The following is a 16,497-nucleotide window of genomic DNA, read 5'->3' on the forward strand; positions in this document are numbered from 1 at the left end:
AAAATCTGTCCATAGCACCGCCTGGAGTTTGATAAACAACATTGGCACTTGGAATGGGTGCTATGGTCCGATGACATGAAAATAGAGCTCTTTGGCGCTTAGACCTTTCCTCCAAACATAATCTTTCTAGATCCTTGATATCCTTTGTATGTGCTTATGGACAGCCCTGTTCAATTCAAACCACTGGTTTTTAATGGGGTTCAAGCCAGGAGACTGAGATGGCCATTTCAAAATGTAGATTTTTTTGTGGTGAATTTACCATATGTTTGTAGATTTTTATGTGTGCTTGGGGTTATTGTCTTGCTGGAAGATATACTTGAGATCAAGTTTCAGCATCCTGGTACTTGGTAAAGTTCATACCGTTGACCAGTGTAAGTAAAATAGCCTCATAACATCAAAGATCCGCAACCATATTTTACAGAAGATCCCTCCCAATGTGTTCTCCAGTCTGAAATATTTTTATAAAACGCTCAGTGTAGAGTATATTGTATTTTTCAGAACATCAAACTTTGAATTTTAAGAAAATAAAGGTGTACCTTTGATAAGAGAAGTCAAGGAACCCACCACACTTGTCTGTAGATCTGTAGCTCATATGGACAGGAAATATTCATGTATTTTCAGTTAAATGAAAAATGGCAATTCTAATGAGTGTACTATGCAGGAGGGATGTCATTGACCTAACATCAAGTGGATTTAGATGTACTGCATACGGTGCATTCGGAAAGTATTCAGACCCCACACCTTTTCCACATTTTGTTACGTTACAGCCTTATTCTAAAATGAAATTGTTTCCCCCCCTCATCAATCTACACAAAATACCCCATAATGACAAAGCAAAAACTGTTTTTTAGACATTTTTGCTAATAAAAAAACTGAAATATCACATTAACATAAGTATTCAGACGCTTTACTCAGTACTTTATTGAAGCACCTTTAGCAACGATTACAGCCTCGAGTTTTCTTGGGTATGACGCTACAAGGTTGGCGCCGGATAAGATGGCTGCCGTTTTACAGTTTCCTAACCAACTGTGTTTTTTCGCGTTATTTGTAACTTATTTTGTACATAATGTTTCTGGATATCAGGACAGCGATTACTCACCTCGTAGTGGACAAAGTGTTTTTCTTTAACGAGTCGGACGCGAAGGATTTACTTCAGACACCCGACAAGTCCCAAATCCCCATCATTCGCATGAGAAAGAGATATATGGGACGTAAATTAACTATAGATGAGCTACGATCACAAATATCCTACCAACGAGACATTAAAAACTGTAATATCTTATGTTTCACCGAGTCGTGACTGAGTGACGACACGGATAACATACAGCTGGCGGGTTTTACGCTGCATCGGCAAGTTAGAACAGCTGACTCCGGTAAGACAAGGGGTGGCAGTCTGTGTATATTTGTAAACAACAGCAGGTGCACAAAATCTAATATTAAGGAAGTCTCAAGGTTTTGCTTGCCTGAGGTAGAGTATCTTATGATAAGCTGTAGACCACACTATTTACCAAGAGAGTTTATCTATATTTTTCATAGCTGTCTATTTACCATCACAAACCGATGCTGGCACTAAGACCGCACTCAATGAGCTGTATAAGGCCATAAGCAAACAGGAAAACGCTCATCCAGAGGCGGCACTCCTAGTGGCTGGGAACTTTAATGCAGGGAAACTTAAATCCGTTTTACCTCATTTCTACCAGCATGTTAAATGTGCAACCAGAGGAAAATAAAAAAACTCTAGACCACCTTTACTCCACACACAGAGACACGTACAAAGCTCTCCCTCGCCCTCCATTTGGCAAATCTGACCATAATACTAGCCTTCTGATTACTGCTTACAAGCAAAAACCAAAGCAGGAACCACCAATGACTTGGTCAATAAAGATGTAGTCAGATGTCAAAGATGCTAAGCTACAGGAATGTTTTGTTAGGACAGACTGGAATATGTTCCCGGGATTCTTCCGATGGCATTGAGGAGTACACCACGTCAGTCACTGGCTTCATCAATAAGTGCATCGATGACATTGTCCCCACAGTGACCGTACGTACATACCCCAAACAGAAGCAATGGATTATAGGCAACATCCGCACTGAGCTAAAGGGTAGAGCTGCCGCTTTCACGGAGCGGGACTCTAACCCCGAACACTTCTAAGAAATCCCGCTATGCCCTCCGACGAACCATCAAACAGGCAAAGCATCAATACAGGACTAAGATTGAATCGTAATACACCGGCTCCGACGCTCGTTGGATGTGGCAGGGCTCGCAAACTATTACAGACTACAAAGGGAAGCACAGGCGAGGGCTGCCCAGTGACACGAGCCTACCAGACGAGTTAAATAACTTCTATGCTTGCTTCGAGGCAAGCAACACTGAAGCATGCATGGGAGCATCAGCTGTTCCGGACGACTGTGTGATCACGCTCTCCGTAGCCAATGTGAGTAAGACCTTTAAACAGTTCAACATTCACAAGGTTGCAGGGCCAGATGGATTACCAGGACATGTACTCCAAGCATGCACTGAATTTTGGCCCATTCCTCCTGACAGAGCTGGTGTAACTGAGTCAGGTTTGTAGGCCTCCTTGCTCGCACATGCTTTTTCAGTTCTGCCCACAAATGTTCTATAGGATTGAGGTCAGGGCTTTGTGATGGCCAATACCTTGACTTGCCAGTGTGCCACACCCTTGGAAGTATGCTTGGGGTACTTTGCTCCGTTCATCTTTGCCTCGATCCTGACTAGTCTCCCAGTCCCTGTCGCTGAAAAACATACACACAGCATGATGCTGCCTCTACCATGCTTCACCGTAGGGATGGTGCCAGATTTCTTCCAGACGTGACGCTTGGCATTCAGTCCAAAGTGTTCAATCTTGGTTTCATCAGACCAGAGAATCTTGTTTCTTATGATCTGAGAGTCTTTAGGTGCCTTTTGGCAAACTCCAAGCGGGCTGTCATGTGCCTTTTACTGAGGAGTGGCTTCCGTCTGGCTACTCTACAATAAAGGCCTGATTGGTGGAGTGCTGCAGAGATGGTTGTCCTTCTGGAAGGTTCTCCCATCTCCACAGAGGAACTCTGGAGCTTTGTCAGAGTGACCACTGGGTTCTTGGTCACCTCTGTGACCCAGGCCCTCCTCCCCCGATTGCTCAGTTTGGTCGGCCGGCTGGCTCTAGGAAGAGTCTTGGTGGTTCCAAACTTCTTCCATTTAAGAATGATGGAGGCCCCTGTGTTCTTGGGGACCTTCAATGCTGCAGAAATGTTTTGGTACCCTTACCCAGATCGGTGCCTCGACACAATCCTGGCTTGGTTTTTGCTCTGACATGCACTGTCAACTGTGGGAACTTATATAGACAGGTGTGTGCCTTTCCTAATCATGTCCAATCAATTGAATTTACCACAGGTGGACTCCAATCAAGTTGTAGAAACATCTCAAGGATGATCAATGGAAACAGGATGCACCTGTCCTCAATTTCGAGTCTCACAGCAAAGGGTCTGAATACGTACAGTACCAGTCGAAAGTTTGGACACACCTACTCATTCCATTAGTCAGCTAAAAGTTCTTGAAATTTTCCTGGATTGACTGACCTTCATGTCTTAAAGTAATGATGGGCTGTTTGCTTATTTGAGCTGCTCTTGCCATAATATGGACTTGGTCTTTTACCAAATAGGGCTGTCTTCTGTATACCACCCCTACATTGTCACAACACAACTGATTTGCTCAAACACATTAAGAAGGAAAGAAATTACACAAATTAACTTTTAACAAGCCACAACTGTTAATTGAAATGTATTCCTGGTGACTACCACATGAAACTGGTTGAGAGAATGCCAAGAGTGTGCAAAGCTGTCATCAAGGCAAAAGGTGGCTACTTTGAAGAATCTAAAATCTTAAATATATTTTGATTTGTTTAACACTTTTTTGGTTACTACATGATTCCATGTGTTATTCCATAGTTTTATTGTTTTCACTATTATTCTACAATGTAGAAAATAGTAAAAATAAAGAAAATTAGTAGGTGTGTCCAAACTTTTCACTGGTACTGTATGTAAATAAGGTATTTCTGTTTTTATTTTTAATATATTTGAAAAAAATCTAAAAACCAGTTTTTGCTTTGTCATTATGGGGTATAGTTTGTAGATTGCTGCAGATTTTTATTTTATTTGATCCATTTTAGAATAAGGCTGTAACGTAAGAAAATGTGGAAAAGGTCAAGGGGTCTGAATACTTTCCGAAGGCACTGTATGTCATTTGGACTGGAAGCTATTGTAAATTAGATCTGTACGTTAATTAATAACCACAGATGTACTAGGCGAACATTTTTGGAAAATCAATTGTGAGGTGTACATTTGATAAGAGATCAAGGAACCCAACACACTTGTCTGTATATCTGTAACTCATATGGACAGTGAGCTATTGAAAATATCAGGAAAAGTTCAGGTAAAAATCCGGGTGGTTAACTGGAAATCCAATGAATGTAGCATGGATGGGTGGGGGGGGGGGGGTCAGTGATCTCACATTATGTGGCTTTACATCTGAATTTCACATTTCACCTGGTATCTTTGTAGATAGATAGATAGAATATAGCACCCTTAGTAGTTAGAGGTAACTAATAAACATTTTGGGCCCTTTAGCGACTCGAGGCACTATGCAATGTGTAATGTTGATATAGGGCTAACCCTCTTGAATGGGAATGCAACCAATATTGCACTTTTACGACGGTCCCTAAAGCACCTGAGCGCCAGAAATGGCATATTTCGGCTCTGTTAATGGAAGAGTTCGACCATCGGTAAAAACAAATGGTGTACCTTGCTCTCTGCCATCATCTGATTCTAGTTATATCATTAAAACCATCATAGGACCTTGCGTCTGAGAGCTATTGACGAATGAACTCCGAATATCGAAATTAAAAACAAATTGACTGCGGTTACATAGCCCACCCCTTGCTCACAAATGTGCTCAGTGCATCACCAGTGAATTACGTTAAGGTCTTGCATGAGCAACTGTAGTGTGTAATTTAAACTTACTCGAACGCGAAGAAAAGCCCGCTGGTGACCATGATGAGGACTAGGGTTAGGTAGAAGACCCCGGTCTGCCTCGCCATCATGACCCTTCCATTACAGTAGAATCTATTTCGACCGGGAAAGACCTGCCACTTCCTTCGGGGAATCTTCTTCTTTTTGTGTCCTAAGGTCTCCATAGGTAACGAGTTGCGCGTGCAGATCTGATTATACTGGCATTCCCGCACGGGCTCATCAAGTCCGACATACATCTGTAAATAGTGCACCTTTTACAACAATACAAAGAATCAATGGGGCAGCTGATAAATGTGGGGTAAAGATGTGCTCCGCGCTTGTTCCAGAGATACTCCTTTGCCACAGGGGTGATGCAATGCTGTCAGAGCAAGAAAAGTTCCGTTACTGAACAATAAATGTCCAGTACTCAGGTTAGTGGGATAAGAATAAACATCATGATGATCGTTTATTCAAATAATAAAACATAGCCTACTTTTTAAATTACGTTTCCTTTTCGGCCTTGCATCCTCCTGAATTTGATCAGATATGCCACTTTGTCTGAGAAAAGAAACATCATTGCCTCAACTGTTTGAATAATACTTCCATTGTGTAAAAAAAAAAAAAAAAAAACGAACTGTCTGTAGCCACCCTAGGCGACCGATGTTACTGTCAAGTGGCCAGACTTATGTAAACACAATGCAAATCACAAATCTGGAGAGGGAGCGAGAAGAAACCCAGTCATAAAACGTCCTTCGAGTGTCCTTAAAAAGAGAAGAATGCTTTTCACATGCTTTTAGCCACTCAAAGTGTAGAAAAATGCAATTCTCCAACGAGGATATCCGACAAATGAAAGACGAGGATTTTACTGCAGAATAGCGCCGATTAGATTTCCTAGAAGTGGTGGCACGGCATTTCTCGCAAGCCGCCAGCGCAATAACGTCGTGCCCTTGCTCTCGAGAACCCAAGGCATTAAACAAGGCATTATGCAAATCACAAAGGTTCTCAGCTATAAACACCCTTTACTGATGGGACCATGTAAACTACAATCCCGAAGCTCTGTTTCAACATGTAGAAACATCAATAATCCAACCTGGACTCAGCTGGTAGAGGTAACATAGTAAACGTTAATTGTTGTCGCTGGTAGAGGTAACATAGTTGTTAAGATAATGGGCATAATGCCAACCCAGAGATGGCGCTAGTGGGGCACCTATCTAGGATATATAAACAGGTGCATTATGAGTATCTGATTAGGATGTGTGACCTGTAATTTATAATACCTGAGTAAAGGATTATGCTAGCATTTTACCACACTCTCCGACATGAGTTATTACCATATACATAATAACATGGTGTCAGAAGTGGTATGAATATGGAAAATAGGATAAGGTATGTGGACAATGTAATCTCTGTCGAATAAACGCAAGTGGGACAGCTGAGCGAGGACAGAGAGCCTGCAATGTCTCTCAGTCAAATTGTTTTTCCGTGATCAGTGGGAGAATTATGAAATCACTACGGGCTTAGATAAAAATAAAAAAAAGACCTGATTAAAAAAAAGACCTGCATGTGCGAGTGGCAACACTGCTTAGTATTATTGGAAGAGAGTGCCATATGCTTCAAAGAATATCCTTGACGTTTTACAAAGACATTTTGATCCACTCGTAATGTGATTTATGAAAGATTTATTTTTAACACGTGAACAAACTCAAGCAGAGACGCCTGGTAAATATGTTGTGAGGCTGCGTCAATTGTCTGATTCACGTTATTTAGAATCAATGACAGACAAAATGATCAGAGACAGACTTGTGATTGGGTGTAAAGATAACAGAGTACGAGCAAGTATGCTGCGCGAACCACAACTTACGCCGTCTAAAGCCATAGATATATGCAAAGCAAGCGAACAGACGCAGATCCAATTAAAAAAAGATGAACACGGTCCCTGAACAAGCAGAATCTGTCAATTATGCCACTCAGAACAAATACAGAGACCATGTTGATAAAAAAATGGAAACATTCCTCAGACAGTGATGCAAGATGGAAAAATACTAAAGATGGGTGCATGTACTGTGGATCAACACACGCAAGAGCCAAATGCCCAGCACATGGGGTTGTATGCAAATTCTGTGGAAAAAATAACAAGTTTCCTAAAGTGTGCAGATAAAGACAAAGTTAAGCTCAGGTTCACAAGTATTACATACATGGGACATATTTTGACAGCTTAATGCCTGAAGCCAGACCCCAGAGAAGGTGGAGGCAGTACAGCAAATGCCGCCACCTACAGACGCAAAAGCATTGCAGCGACTGCTTGGTTTTGTAAATTACTTAGCCAAATTCTTACCTCCTATGTCTGATGTATGTGAGCCATTGGGTTGGCTGACCAATAAAGAATGTGCTGTGGGCATGGCTTCCTCAACGTGATGATGCATTGGAGCAAATTAAGAAATTGGTAAGCAACCAACCAATACTGAGGTACTACGACCTCTCTGAAGAAGTGACCCTACAATGTGATGCAAGTGACAAAGGCCTAGCGCTCCTGCAGAAGGGGCAGCCCATTGCATTTGCTTCAAGGACATTGAGACCCACGGAGCAAGGATATTCCCAAATTGAAAAGGAGTGCCTAGCCATAGTGTTCGCCTGTGACCGTTTTGATCAATACCTTCATGGTGGGGACTTTATCACGGTGCACACTGATCACAAGCCGCTTAAGGTTATCTTCAAAAAACCTCTTCTGTCTGTCCCGAAGCGACTTCAAAGGTTGATGCTAAAGCTTCAGCATTATCAAGACATCACAAGGCTGCTTCCGACTGACCCTAATTGCACCGAATACCTCTGTTTATCCTACAGCTATTGTATGCAGTAATCATGAACCTATGAACCAGAGTTACACTGTTGGCACTGAGGTGGTGTGCCCTAGTAGGAAGACCACTTAGTGCAGGGTGAGCTGCACAATCAGCTCCAATATAAATAATATGAGCAAGTCTACTTCTGATGAGCTTCCCAGTAAAGCATTAAAAACAATCAAGCAACCCAGAAAAATGCTTAAAATAGTTCATATTAACATATGCAGCCTGAGAAACAAGGTCCATGAAGTCAATAACTTGCTTGTAACAGATGACATTCATATTCTGACTATATCTGAAACTCACTTAAATAATACCTTTGATACAGTGGTAGCAATACATGATTATAACGACTGCTGCCAATGTTTTTATTTTATTTTAAATTTTAGCTTTATTTAAATTGGCAAGTCAGTTAAGAACAAATTCTTATTTACAATGACGGTCTAGGAACAGTGGGTTAAATGCCTTGTTCAGGGCCGACAAGGTAAACATCTGTCTTTCTGCCCCTGAACAAGGCAGTTAACCCACTGTTCCTAGGCCGTCATTGAAAATAAGATTTTGTTCTTAACTGACTTGCCTAATTAAATAAAGGTAAAATAAAAAAATAAAAAATATAGTCCCGCTATTGTTATTTACTGCTGCTCTTTAATGATTTTTAAAAAATCACTTACTTTTTTTTCTTAAACTGCATTGTTGGTTAAGGGCTTGTCGTTAAGACACTAACAGCTTACAGACGGTAGGCAATTATGGTCACAGTTGTGAAAACGTAGGACACTAAAGAGGCCTTTCTACTGACTCTGAAAAAAGAGAGATGCCCAGGGTCCCTGCTCATATGCGTGAATGTGCCTTAAACATGCTGCAAGGAGGCTTGAGGACTGCAGATGTGGCCAGGGCAATAAATTGCAATGTCCGTACTATGAGACTCCTAAGACAGTGCTACAGGGAGACAGGACGGACGGCTGATGGTCCTCGCAGTGGCAGACCACATGTAACAACACCTGCACAGGATCGGTACATCTGAACATCACACCTGCGAGACAGGTACAGGATGGCAACAACAACATCAGTGCTCAGACTGTCCGCAATATGCTGAGAGATGCTGGACTGAGGGCTTGTAGGCCTGTTGTACGGCAGGTCCTCACCAGACATCACCGGCAACAAAGTCGCCTATGTGCACAAACCCACCGTCGCTGGACCAGATAGGACTGGCAAAAAGTGCTCTTTAATGACTGGTTTTGTCTCACCAGGGGTGATGGTCAGATTTGCGTTTATCGTCGAAGGAATGAGCGTTACACCGAGGGTCCGTCATGGTCTGGGGCGGTGTGTCACAGCGGCATCGGACTGAGCTTGTTGTCATTGCAAGCAATCTCAACGCTGTGCGTTACAGGGAAGACATCCTCCTCCCTCATGTGGTACCCTTCCTGCAGGCTCATCCTGACATGACCCTCCAGCATGACAATGCCACCAGCCATACTGCTCGTTCTGTGCGTGATTGTCTCCTCTTACACTTGGCAGTGATGTAAAGTCCCCATGAGTGACAGAACACTGAGCAAATCACGGCGCAACGCTTCATATTTTCTGCTGACTTGCCCCAACACCACAGAAAGCACTGAGCTAGGCTGAAACACCTGCATTTTGGAGCTGCCTTACTCAAGAAAACAAAAAAGAGACCATGTTTGTATGCCGCTTTATTAACTCAATGATATATATTATTTTACATTGTTTGCTAACTGATATGTGGCACGTATTAATGGCAAAATAACATGCAAAACAGGCTCTGCCTCACCTGCCTTGAATGAACGGTCGTCACTGGCTCTTATGAAAACTTCCCGAACAGAAGATACTGCACTTTCATGAATAGACGCTACAGGTAGTGGGTTAGCCGTGTCCAGCAGGATGCTTTGATACATCTCACATCCTCCCAATTATTATGGTACAATATCATAGTTTCTTGTGAAGCGCATTTTTGTGTTCATGGTTTGAAAGCTGGGACATTTGTATCACTAAAAGGACAGCCCGTCCAGCCTCACGATGCCGCTGCCGATAATGTAATGCAGCTCCAACAAACACATGTGCGCACACGTTAGTGGACAGATACGAGCGCACGCAAGTAGTGCAGTGGTGGAATAAGTACCCAATCGTGATACTTGAGTAAAAGTAAAGATACCTTAATAGAAAATGACTCAAGCAAAAGTGAAAGTCACCCAGTAAAACCTACTTAAGTAGAATTTGGTTTTAAATATAAAATGTACTTAAGAATCAAAAGTAAAAGTAGAAATACTTTCAAATTTCTTACATTAAGACACCGAGACGGCACCATTTTCTTGTCTTGTATTTATTTACGTAGAGCCAGGGGCACGCTCTAACACTCAGACATATTTACAAACGAAGCATTTGTGTTAAGTGAGTCAGACCGGTCAGAGGCAGTAACTGTTAGGGATGACCAGGGATGTTCTCGTGATTAAATCCGTGAATTTGACAATTTTCCTGTTCTGCTAAGCATTGTAAATGTAATGAGTACTTTTGGGTGTTAATGTATGGCGTAAATAGTACATTTATTTTCTTTAGGAATGTAGTGAAGCAAAAGTTAACAAAAATATAAATAGTAAAGCAAAGTGTAAATACCCCCAAAAACTACTTAAGTAGTACTTTAAAGTATTTTTACTTAAGTACTTTACACCGCTGACGTAGTGCCATGGGAATCGTTGTACCCGTATTTGTATTTAACTCTCAAATGGAAATATACATTCCCACGTTCAAATGCACAGTACTGACTCATACTACGATGTATTGATTCGGTAGCCCTAAAATGGCTTAGATTTTCAAGACAGAATGTTGAAAACGAATTAAATGTTCCTAGCATGTTTCCACCGGAATTCTTTAGGTGACGGACAGAGGCTTGCCTTTTTACAAAATGACAGCTGAGAAAGAAAACACGAGTTTGAATGTCACTACTGCAATTGTGACAGATAACGACGACAAACTACAGCTAATGAAAGGCAAGCGACTGCTTATTTAACAATTGTTTCACTGTTTGCACAGATAATTCGGTTTTTGTATTGCTGCTGTTAGCTACATTAGCTTGACCCTGACAGACTCACTGCAAATGATTGAATTATTGGCTAGCTAGTACAGTAGCTAGTATAGTTGATTATTACTCACCTGATACTTTTTTGAGACCCATAACCAACGTCCCATCAACCTTTTTCAGGTGCAGCTTTCCTGACGACTGTCGCATCTGCTGGGATGATAGCAGGATTCGGCTCCACGTTAGCCTTGGCCAAGAAAAAGAGTCCAGGCTGGTTTAGCAAGGTAGCTATGATTTGATATAGCTACAGCATTCCATTACATACAGGTTAAGTTACATTCATGTTAGCCTTGACCCATGACGAAGTGATATTATATAGGGCTGGGCTACATAATGACAATGTCTGAAATGTATGGCATTAATTGCATTCCATGACCTCCATGTATGCAAGGCAAACACAACTGTATCTTAATGGCACAGCACAATTGGTAGCAAGTGTGCTTACCCTGTAACTGCTGTTCCTACAACATTTCTACATTGGTGGGATAATGTTTACATTTTAATTTAGCAGACACTCTTATCCAGAGTGACTTACAGGAGCAATCAGGGTTAAATGCCTTGCTCAAGGGCACATCAACAGATCTTTCACCTAGTCTGCTTGGGGAATCGAACAGTTACAGTATTTAGGACACTCAATAAGCTGTCCTAACCAGTTAAGTTACCAGCAGGTGTCTTGATAATAGAAAATTGCAGTGAGTCAGTGGTTCCTGTCACAGGCAATTGCTTTTGAGTTAATATTTTATCAATCCATAAATAATCTAGACTTACATGTAACAGTAGTATCTCTTGAAAATTTCACAAGACATATTTTACATGACATGCCTAAATACTTATAACCACTAGGCTAATAAATACACGATTTTCTTTGGATTATTTAATTACCTAGATCATGTTATTTCAAGTTATCCATTTGGAATGCAACATCACGTTGTTAAAAATCTCTTAATTGGGCATGCCTATAAATTGTGCAATTGAAGGCATCTATTGTGCTTATGTTAACTTTGATAGTGTTCGATGAAAATGATGGCCTGTCAACGTTGTATGCAACATTATCGGCAAGTGACTTGATGCCTACCGTGCTAAAGCAATTTGGTTGTTAAACGGGAGTGACGATGAGTGTGTTGATAACGGTAATATTGTGCAAATGACACTTTTAACAACCATAAACATGTGATTTAAAAAAAGGCTATGCATGGCAATAATTAAGATCCTGTCAGGCAAAAATTTTATACAAAGTTTTACCATTACAACATTTGATGTATGCTCACATTCACTGTCGTGGTCTGAAGCATGCTGTATAGACCCCTTTCTGTGTTTGCAAAGATTTCCACACTAGGGCGATGCACTCAAGTTGGTGGCAGAACAAGGGGGAGGGAGTTCTTACAGAACGCCAGCAAAACAAGGCTCCATTTATATGTTGCTTATGAGTGCATTTCACACTACTTTTGGATTACAATTGGATTTTAAAGCTCGTATGAATGTCCTGCTTAGGGCTGTTGCTGTGACCAAATTATCGCCACACCGGCGGTCACGAGTCATGAAGGCAGTCAAATTCCACGTGACCGTTTAGTCACGGTAATTAGGCTTCTCCAAGCTCTGATGCTGGTGATGGTCATTAGTAGTCTACCACACTTGTTAACTGCCTGGTACTCAGCACTCTATTGTCCCTCTAATCACCTGACATCAATGCAAATGTAATAGAAAATCTAATCAAACACTCCATGAGCTCATGTTGCGCAACATTTCTATAGGCTATGCAATTGGGTGAGAACAGAGTGATGGCCTCTACTAAAAAGAGGGTCCCATTAGCTTTCTATAGACTAGGCCTACTATATTTATTTTATTTATTTATCAAATTTCCTAATATTAAGCACATTGTTTATCTTTACAACAGGAGTATAACCAACCTGGCTGGCATGAAAATAACCCACAGGAAAAGCGTCCTCCATTCGCTATTTAAATGCATAGATGACATGTATTTTTTCCCCCACTGCCCCTGTTTCGAGACGGGTGCATGATGATGGTCCACTCTAAATTGAGCATTACAGCCACAAAGGGGATGCCGCCGTAAAATTCAAGGCATTATCACATGCTTGTCAAGTTGTGAATGAGAGACTATTGAAATATTTACAGCCTTCTCAAAAAAACAAAGCAGAGCTCATGCCTTTCAAGCAAGTTTTTTTCAACATAAGGACAACTCAGTATGCTATTCTTCTGAAATAGATTACATTTTCTTCATATCATGCCTCTTTAAACTTGTCTAAAATAAAGCATGGATTTATTGTGAAGAATTACATGGATTTGTTAGACTTTTTAAAATGTAGATGTTCCAAAGGTCCGCATCAGTGGCTTGTGTCGAAGTCAGGAGATGCTAAATGTGTTTGTTAATTAACGGTCAATTACCGTGAGACCAAAAGTTATTTGCCTGACAATCATTGGCTGACAATTTTGTGACCGCCCTAGTCCTGCTTAATATAATGTTTGTGTCATCACCGCAAATCAACTGCATTATACTTAAACACTTCAACTTCAACCAGTAAAATCTCTTTGGCTAGCTTTTGATACAGCCTATATCAATGAGCGTTAGCATTCTAGCTAACAATTGCTACATCCAAAATAGTTATTTTGCAAAGATCACAAACAAATATAATCTTAGCGACTTAAAGCAGAAATCTAAACATCATTGTAAGTGTATGAGAACTCAAAAGTTATTTTGTTTAAGTAAAGAAATGTAAATCTAGGCTATGTTGAATGGGTGCAGATGGAGATGGCTTTCTTACTGCCAGCAAGAGTCGCGCGCGTCAGTGTGTTGTGTACTGGAAAGGGGTCTATAGAGTTCACAGCTGGCGATGCCTCATCGTGATTGTTGCAAATTATGGGGAATAACCAATCACGATGAGGCATCGCCATCTTTCCTTTGTGGTACCTCAAACTGTCTGATTACCAGCTGAGAAACTTTACTTTGAGCTGAGAGATTTTTGTTGTTGTCTTAAAACAGGCTTTAACAGGATTCTTAGGAACTTTTCTGAGATGCTTTGTGAATACAGGCCCAGGGCTCTGGACTAAGTAGTGCACTATTTCGGGAATAGGGTGCCATTTGGGACAGTCACAAGTTCTGAGCTGATATTAGTTATGAAGATATACTTGGCCCAGCAGCATAGTGGTACCTTTGTTGGATTTTTAAGTCTATTTTTAAGCCCATAGGGCCATCTTTGTAAACATCAATCTCAGCCAAATATGCCTTGTAAAGTGGTCAAATTAGATTTAGTGCTTTGTGAGAGGTATGTGGTTGTGAGGTCACAGTGGCTGGCTGGAGTGCTTCTTTCACAGAGAACAGAGCAGAGATGGACTGTAGAGATTGTCCAGGACCTGCCGAGATTGCTAGACGGTTAACATGTCACTGTTATGTTAATGGCGGCACTGTAAAGAGCAGATACCAAGGCTTGTTTATCATGGAACCAGGGCTGTCTCTGGTATCTCGCACATGAATCTGGCAACTCGCATATGTAGATTTCATGCTGTTATGACTTATGGCTGGTTTTGAGGAGAGTGGTCACTAATTTGCGAACTAACTCCATAAGACATGTTTGTAGCACACTCACAAGACCGCTCATACCCATCAGAGCAAAACAACTCGTAAAGAATCAGACGTAAAATAAGACAGTTGGTAACATTATATGCAACACTAGGGATAGGCAGCTGATGTTGATGGACACTGACTAGCCTACACCAAATTAAATCTCTTCAGACAGCCTTTTAACCATCTAGGAAGAGCTACAGTGAGTCTCGCCAAACTCTAATAATAGCTCATCTAATGAGCAGGCCACATGGACAATAATTACATTAAGAGGTAATAATATTAGTGACTGCATCTGTTTTCTAAACAGCTTCTTCAGTCTTAGTATGCATCCCAAATGGTACACTTTTCCCTACATAGTGCACTACACTGGTTAAAGGTAGTGCACTATATAAGGAATAGGGTGCTATTTGAGACGTAACGTTGAAATACAGCTCCTCCTCCAGGGTAGGTTTAGAGCACATATGTCAGAGTCAAGGCCCGCGGGCCACATCCGGCCCGCGAGAAGGTTTTTTACGGCCCCTGGGATGATCTTGATTTATTATTAGAACCGGCAGGAAGCGCTCTTGTGCGGGCATAAAGGCCTTTGAAAATCGTTGATGCATGTAATGAGGCAAAGTCTTTCATTTTTGCATACCATCAAACGCGCACTCCACGAGTTTAACAATTTATTGCAGCACAAGCAAAGGTTTTGAAAATCACCGCACAGTTCAGGCAATTTCTTGTTCCTGACGAGTTGAAACGGAGCATGGTGATTTGCCTTATCACACAGAAGAGTGCGATGCTAGTCCAGGGAAAGGTGCTTCAAAGACTGTTCGAGCTTCGTGAGGAGATTTGTCTGTTCTTGACAGCAAAGGGAAAGACACAACACAACTCCGAGACGAAATGTTGCTGTGTGAAATGCCTTTTTCTGTGTGACATTACGAGTCATCTGAATGCAATGAACTTGCAGCTTGCAGGGTCTGATCATGTCATCTCTGATATGTATACAGTACAGTGAAGGCATTTAAAACCAACTGACTCTTGTGGGAGACGCAGATGCGGAAAGAAAAATTTGAGCCACTTTTCCCAGCTGCCAGACCATGAAAGAGAAGCTCTCTACCAGTGGCTGTTCCGAGCGCACAGGTTGGCTGATAAATTGGTATGGACTTGCCGCTGACTTTCGACGCCGATTATCCTGACTTTGAAGCACAAAAAAAGCAGGATTGGAACTCTGCTCGGTAACCCATTTGCTGTTGACCGTGGAAAGCTCACCACCAAACCTCCAAATGGAGTTGATTGACCTCCAATGCAATGTATGCACTGAGGGCAAAATATGCCGGGCAGTGGGTGCTGCGGAGTTCGCCCGTTTCCTCCCCGACACAATGCCCCAGCTGCGCATCCAGGTCTTGCTTCAAACGTTCGTCTATGTTTGGCAGCACTCATTTACCTGTGTGAACAACTGGTTTTCTTGATGGACCTGAAAAAAACATCAACACAGAAGTCGACTTACTGCTGAACACCTCCACTCAATTCTGAGGATTTCCTCAGCTCAGGCCTTACCCCCGAACATTGATGAACTTGTGGAAAAGATGGGACACCACCAAAGATCACCCTCAACCTCAAAAAGTGAACATTACTGTGCAAATCACATATTTAGAGTTTTTACTCGTTCAAGTTTAAAAGTTAAAGTTTAATATTTGTTTTCACTGCATGTTACTTCTCCTTAACAAGTGTTGTTTTTGATTAATAGATTTTTGCACTTTATTTTATTGTATTTCAAATCCAATTATATTTTAAAAATATTTCAGTTGAGTGGGTATGATAGAAAATTGCTACTTATTGTTTTTTTCTTTGAAGTAAATTTAGCCCACTTTTGTAAATAGAAAATTAGGCTACTGATGGCTGCCTTGAATACGCGTTTCTTTCATTTAATGTTCATGTTATGGGGATTTTATTAAAGGAAATTTGTCTTTTGGTCTGTTGAAAAATTAAAGATTACTGACAGAGGC

General features: G+C 41.3%; 2 protein-coding genes across 3 annotated transcripts in view; one reads left to right on the forward strand and one right to left on the reverse strand.

The window, feature by feature from the left end:
* Positions 1-6,256, reverse strand: part of zdhhc14 (zinc finger DHHC-type palmitoyltransferase 14) — a 44,694-nt gene extending 38,438 nt beyond the window's left edge. The window contains exon 1 of one of the 2 annotated variants that reach the window (XM_023999496.2): positions 5,017-6,256. In XM_023999496.2, the coding sequence (XP_023855264.1) occupies positions 5,017-5,261 (245 nt within the window). In that variant the 5' untranslated portion in view covers positions 5,262-6,256. The remainder of the gene's footprint in view (positions 1-5,016) is intronic. The other variant, XM_023999495.2, reaches the window with a different exon arrangement.
* A 4,455-nt stretch (positions 6,257-10,711) lies between these two features.
* The window catches only part of LOC111973227 (transmembrane protein 242), a 10,298-nt gene continuing 4,512 nt past the window's right edge, over positions 10,712-16,497 (forward strand). The window contains exons 1-2 of the mRNA XM_024000518.2: positions 10,712-10,840; positions 11,053-11,153. Coding sequence (XP_023856286.1) covers positions 10,756-10,840; positions 11,053-11,153 — 186 coding nt within the window. The 5' untranslated portion in view covers positions 10,712-10,755. The remainder of the gene's footprint in view (positions 10,841-11,052; positions 11,154-16,497) is intronic.

The sequence above is a fragment of the Salvelinus sp. IW2-2015 genome, linkage group LG14 (genome assembly GCF_002910315.2).
Source record: "Salvelinus sp. IW2-2015 linkage group LG14, ASM291031v2, whole genome shotgun sequence".
In the NCBI taxonomy this organism is placed as follows: domain Eukaryota; kingdom Metazoa; phylum Chordata; class Actinopteri; order Salmoniformes; family Salmonidae; genus Salvelinus; species Salvelinus sp. IW2-2015.